This window comes from Bactrocera neohumeralis, unplaced genomic scaffold (genome assembly GCF_024586455.1).
Source record: "Bactrocera neohumeralis isolate Rockhampton unplaced genomic scaffold, APGP_CSIRO_Bneo_wtdbg2-racon-allhic-juicebox.fasta_v2 cluster09, whole genome shotgun sequence".
NCBI classification, from domain to species: domain Eukaryota; kingdom Metazoa; phylum Arthropoda; class Insecta; order Diptera; family Tephritidae; genus Bactrocera; species Bactrocera neohumeralis.
The window spans coordinates 5,119,752-5,126,465 of NW_026089622.1; the positions used below are offsets into that span (position 1 = coordinate 5,119,752).

The 6,714-nt window shown below is 32.1% G+C and overlaps 1 protein-coding gene across 1 annotated transcript; it reads left to right on the top strand.

The window, feature by feature from the left end:
• Positions 1–2,735: 2,735 nt before the first annotated feature.
• LOC126764417 (scaffold attachment factor B1-like) lies at positions 2,736–3,596 on the top strand. Its single transcript, XM_050482104.1, has one exon. It carries the CDS (start codon positions 2,736–2,738, stop codon positions 3,594–3,596), a length of 861 nt encoding a protein of 286 aa, XP_050338061.1.
• Positions 3,597–6,714: the final 3,118 nt, after the last annotated feature.

Consider the following 6,714-nt stretch of genomic DNA (forward strand, 5'->3'; position numbering starts at 1 on the left):
ATTTTCTTCTTGTGACAGGATATATTTTTTAATATCCTCGTTTTGATTGTGAAATGTTATATTATTTAATTTTATATTTTCTTTAAACTGCACTAGGTATGTTCCTGTGATAGTTTCATTATTTATTTTATTTTTACCATTTATTAAAATATTTCCTTAATTTATTTCAATTATTTCTTCATTTGATTCTTCTTTTACATTGCATTGTGCTTTGAGGTTTAATAACATTGGTATTGTACAAGTAGTTTCTTGACATATAAATTTTGATAAAATATTTTTACATTTGTTAATTCTTTTTATTTCGATTTTACATTTAGATACTTTATTGTCTAATTGTAACTTCCCATGTCGATATGCTATTGGTGTAATATCATTTGTTTCACATTTTTGTTTAATTATAGGGTATTTATATATAATAATAAATGTGTTATTAATTCTACAAGTGTGTATATCTGAATATTCCATTATATTTATTACAGGAATGTCTGAATTCTCTAATTTAATAATTTTTTCTATATCTTCCGTGTTTAACGATGCAGAGTAAAAGTTTTTATTTTTAGCGAAATTGATTGTTAAAGTTAAGTCTTCAAGTTCTTTGAGTTTTTCTTGTAGCATTACTTGTTGATGAATTGTTTTATAATTAAAGGATTCCAACAGTTTTTCGAAGTGAGTGTTGATTAACCTCTGTTTATTATTATTTTCTACTATATCATTAATTTGTTGTTTTATTTTTATCATATCGTCATGATCTGGTACGCCTGTTATAAAGCTAAGTGCTGATCCTAAGAAATTTATGCTCCTTTTCTTTCTTCTAATTATTAATTGATTTTTTAACACTTCTATTCTGTTGACTAAGGCTATGTCCCTATGTAATTCCGGAGAGTTTTTAGCTAATGTTGAGAGTGTGTCATAATGTTCTAAAATTTTTGTTAAGTTTATCATGTGATATAAGTAATCTGATTCATTATAAATGTATGACGGATATGTCTCGGTTAATATAAACTTTTTATTTTCCACATTAGTTATTTGGTATTGTAGTGATTTGTTCACTAGAATTATTAATATTATTATCGGGTAGTACATTTCGTATGTTATCTTTGTCTATTAGTTTATTTTTCGTTGTAAGCACCGCATTTTCTTTATTTTCTTTTACTAAGTGTTTAATATATTTTTTGTTATATTTTTGTCTTCTACTACTTTTCTCATAAACTATTTGTCCTGGTTTAAAATCTTTTTGGCTTCTTTTTTTATTATGGTATTCTAACATACGTTCTTGGTTTTTTTCTATATTGTTTTTCACTTTTTCGTTAATTTCCTTTTGATTAAAAAATAAGTCTACTGGTTTTTCCTTTATCACCGAATGAATAGTCCTGTTATATTCCTTGACTGCTGTTCAAAATTGAACATGTTCGTTGCTGCCAAAGGACGGACAACAACATTATATTTAAAAACGTTTATATATTATTAAATCTTACTATTGATACAGTCCACTATTATTAGATATCTATGTTCAAATATATTGAACATACATGACACGATCACAAACTGAAAGTTACTTTTGCCGCCCGGGAGAATGTTCAAAATTGAACATGTTCGTTGCTGCCAAAGGACGGACAACAACATTATATTTAAAAACGTTTATATATTATTAAATCTTACTATTGATACAGTCCACTATTATTAGATATCTATGTTCAAATATATTGAACATACATGCACATAAACATAAACACATACTAAAAATGCATTGTCTTGCAAAACAATAGCATTCAACAGACAATAACACAAACATTACAAAGGATAAGATGTTTACATATGATAACCCATGGGTTCTTAGAATACATTGTAGCAACTGTCTGTAAATGTACTCACATTAAAACAAATCCAAGGTCACACAACATGTGCACTTGAAAACAATACCATACCATGTAGCATAAACAATATGCTACATATAGTACATATGAACATACACACATACACAAGATAGTTCTTAAAATTGTATATAAATAAGTGAAAATTCTAAATAAAATCAGAATGAAATACTTCTCACTCAATGAAGGTCATTTTATTTCCCCCCACCAGAGGTAAGGAATAAATAATCTTTTTTGAGTTCAAAAGTTTGATCTTACAAATCAAACAGTTTGATTTTATAATTCAAACATTTGGTCCTTCCAGCCGGATTGTTGCTCGAGCCAAAATTGTAAGACCTGTATAAATAAAATACAGGCAATATTTTATATGTAAAAGTCCTATTATATATGTATGTATAGGCAATATAAAAGCCCTGTTATTTACACAGGCAAATAAATAAAGAAATTGTAAGACGGGTCCATATTCCCGCGTATTTATAAAATCACATAAGCCGTTTTAGTTCGAAACTAAACGCTGTGTATAAACTGTTATTTAAAAAAATATTCTGCGGCTGTGAATCGAAGCACAGCAAGGTCAACCAGGCGACCAAAACAATTACCTCCAACGATTTTTTTAAAGAATAAAAACAGTTCATTAAAAAAATAGTTGAAATGTCGAACACTGCGGACATGTTACAAAGGAGAACCGAAGATTATACAAATCGAGTCCAGGAGGATAAAATTATAGACCTCATAGAGCGTATAATTGAAAGAAGATCGGAAAGAATTCGATCTACAATTGCAGAGGTAAAGATAAAAGTAAATACTGGAGACGAAACTGACATCGAATTTTACGAAAACCGTCTCAAGGTTTTATGGAGCTACATGGAGAAAAATATCGACGAATTGACGATGAAGTACAACAAGCCATGTAATATTTTAGAATTAGAAGATCTTTCCTTTGAAGTCACCGATACTTTGCGGGTATTAAAAAAACAAAAGGAAATGAACTTGGAAATCTACTTAAAAAAAATGGATCTGGAACCGCCTGATGAAAGGCAAAATGTAGAAATGGCAATTAAAGACGCTGACGATAGAAGTATGACAGTGGAAGATGCAGTACTAAATCCAAAGGCCAAGAAGAAGAAACCGATGGCATGTCTACCAATCAAACACATAGAACAATTACCGAAAGAGAAATGCAGTGAAGAGGAGAATACCAAGGTACAAAAAAAGAAGCGACACATCAAAGGTAAATCGTCGTCCACTGGAAAGCTGACATCTTCACGTAATCTTTGGGTATCCGGGTTATCTTCATTAACGAGAGCCAGTGATCTGAAAGGTATATTTTCTAAATATGGAAAAGTTATCGGAGCCAAGGTGGTCACCAACACCCGAACTCCGGGTACACGTTGTTATAGCTACGTAACAATGTCATCATCATCGGATGCCAGTCGAAGTGTCGCCAAAAGACGTGTGGATACAACAAAAAAATATGAAGACAAGAAGATACGATACACAACTTCTAAGACGAGAGACGACAAATGTAAAACTATTGATACAAAAGACGATGCATCAAAGAAACCTGAAGTGGAGAAGGATAAGCAACGCGATAAAGAAAAGTCAGCAGGATACTGTTGTAACGAAGTTGCAGAAATAGTGATGAGCAAATTAATTCAACATAGAAAGGAGCATAGTCATCGTGAACGTCACTTAGTTGGCGAACATGACACGATCACAAACTGAAAGTTACTTTTGCCGCCCGGGAGAATGTTCAAAATTGAACATGTTCGTTGCTGCCAAAGGACGGACAACAACATTATATTTAAAAACGTTTATATATTATTAAATCTTACTATTGATACAGTCCACTATTATTAGATATCTATGTTCAAATATATTGAACATACATGCACATAAACATAAACACATACTAAAAATGCATTGTCTTGCAAAACAATAGCATTCAACAGACAATAACACAAACATTACAAAGGATAAGATGTTTACATATGATAACCCATGGGTTCTTAGAATACATTGTAGCAACTGTCTGTAAATGTACTCACATTAAAACAAATCCAAGGTCACACAACATGTGCACTTGAAAACAATACCATACCATGTAGCATAAACAATATGCTACATATAGTACATATGAACATACACACATACACATATATTAAGATAGTTAAGATAGTTCTTAAAATTGTATATAAATAAGTGAAAATTCTAAATAAAATCAGAATGAAAGATTTCTCACTCAATGAAGGTCATTTTATTTCCCCCCACCAGAGGTAAGGAATAAATAATCTTTTTTGAGTTCAAAAGTTTGATCTTACAAATCAAACAGTTTGATTTTATAATTCAAACAACTGCTGAGAGTATTTGTTCTTCCGTAGTTGTAGTTCTGTCGTTAGCTAAAGTCCTCGCGATTTCTAATATCGTTGAATGTAACCTTTCTACTTGTGTAGAGTCCATTTGTACTAATGTGCCTGGAGTATTTGGTACTGGGCTTTTTCCTAATAATTGTTTAATTGGTTTCCTTTCATATTTATTATCCATGCAGTTGACACAATTTCACTATCTTTTCTGTGTCTCGTTTTAGTGTTGGCCAATAACAAGTTTCTAATATTTATTTATAGTTGTTTAGAGCGTTCTGTGTGCACTCTTGTGTGTAAAGTCTAATATATTTTCCCTATCTTTTTGTTCTATTATATCGTGTAGTTTATTTTGTGTAAATATCGGGTGATTTTTTAAGAGCTTGATAACTTTTTTTAAAAAAAAAACTCATAAAATTTGCAAAATCTCATCGGTTCTTTATTTGAAACGTTAGATTGGTTCATGACATTTACTTTTTGAAGATAATTTCATTTAAATGTTGACCGCGGCTGCGTCTTAGGTGGTCCATTCGGAAAGTCCAATTTTGGGCAACTTTTTCGAGCATTTCGGCCGGAATAGCCCGAATTTCTTCGGAAATGTTGTCTTCCAAAGCTGGAATAGTTGCTGGCTTATTTCTGTAGACTTTAGACTTGACGTAGCCCCACAAAAAATAGTCTAAAGGCGTTAAATCGCATGATCTTGGTGGCCAACTTACGGGTCCATTTCTTGAGATGAATTGTTCTCCGAAGTTTTCCCTCAAAATGGCCATAGAATCGCGAGCTGTGTGGCATGTAGCGCCATCTTGTTGAAACCACATGTCAACCAAGTTCAGTTCTTCCATTTTTGGCAACAAAAGTTTGTTAGCATCGAACGATAGCGATCGCCATTCACCGTAACGTTGCGTCCAACAGCATCTTTGAAAAAATACGGTCCAATGATTCCACCAGCGTACAAACCACACCAAACAGTGCATTTTTCGGGATGCATGGGCAGTTCTTGAACGGCTTCTGGTTGCTCTTCACCCCAAATGCGGCAATTTTGCTTATTTACGTAGCCATTCAACCAGAAATGAGCCTCATCGCTGAACAAAATTTGTCGATAAAAAAGCGGAAAACACATTTCGAACCGAACACTGATTTTGGTAATAAAATTCAATGATTTGCAAGCGTTGCTCGTTAGTAAGTCTATTCATGATGAAATGTCAAAGCATACTGAGCATCTTTCTCTTTGACACCATGTCTGAAATCCCACGTGATCTGTCAAATACTAATGCATGAAATTCCTAACCTCAAAAAAATCACCCGATACTTTGTAGTAGGTTGAAAATATGTTTGCTATCTTCTCTTTGTGTTTCTGCCACGTCTCTAAGTCAGTGTGGAATGCTGTTACTATTTTAGGTTTCATTATTTGTTTTAATGTATGAATCATATATTCTTCAGTGTTATATTTTATTTCGAATCGTTCGTGTCGCGGAAATATAGTTGTTGCTGTTTTTTCGTTTGTTTGTGACGGTGTTAAAATAATTTGGGTTTGAAATGAATTTAATGGTTTTGCTATCATTTTTATGTTTCTTGGTGCGGATGATTCAGCTGAGTGCATTGACGTATCTGACATTATGTTTATTTGTCGTGATAAAGCGTCTGCTACAATCTTTTCATGCCCTGGTTTGTATTTTAGCTTGGCACCGTATTCCTCTATCAAATTTTTCCATCTCTTTAATTTAGTATTCGGGTTTTTTTCTGATATGGAAAATATTAAAGACTGATGGTCTGTGTATACAGTTAGGTCTGCTATTCCGTATAAATAATTTCTAAATTTCTGTAATGCCCAAATTATGGCTAACATTTCCTTTTCATTTGTAGAATAATTTCGTTCCGTTTTCGTCAATGTTCTTGATATGAATGATATAGGATTTCTTCCTTGGCTTAGTACTGCTCCTATTGCGTAGTTACTAGCATCTGGGGTTAAGTCAAACCCTTTATTAAAATCTGGTTGATATAGTTCAACTTTTTCTTTTAATTTATTTTTTATTTCATTTATAGCATTTAGTGCTTCATTATCTAAATGTAACTTTACGTTTTTACTTTTATTTTTTGAAATATTTCCGTTTTCTCCCCTTAGGTAAATTGTTAATGGCTTGCATATGTATATGTGCGAAGTTCTTCACGAATTTCCTATAATAGGAGGCTAGTCCTAAAAATGATCGTAATTCCTTTAGTGTTTCAGGAATTTTATACCTATCTATAGCTTCGATTTTCCCTGGATCTACTGTAATTCTTCTATTGTTTATGATATGTCCTAAGAATTATGTTTTTGTTTGAAAAAAATTAGATCTTTCCTCTGAGATTTTCATATTGGCTGCATGTAGGGTATGTATAATATTAGTGATGTCTTTAATATGTTGCTTTGGGTCAGTAGAGTAAATTAATACATCGTCGATATATACATATGCACATTTTTCAATAAAGGGTCTCAGTATGTC

Bases quoted from the DNA above. Each gene is read 5' to 3' on its own strand.
- LOC126764417 (XM_050482104.1), top strand. From the start codon at position 2,736: ATGGAGAAAAATATCGACGAATTGACGATGAAGTACAACAAGCCATGT.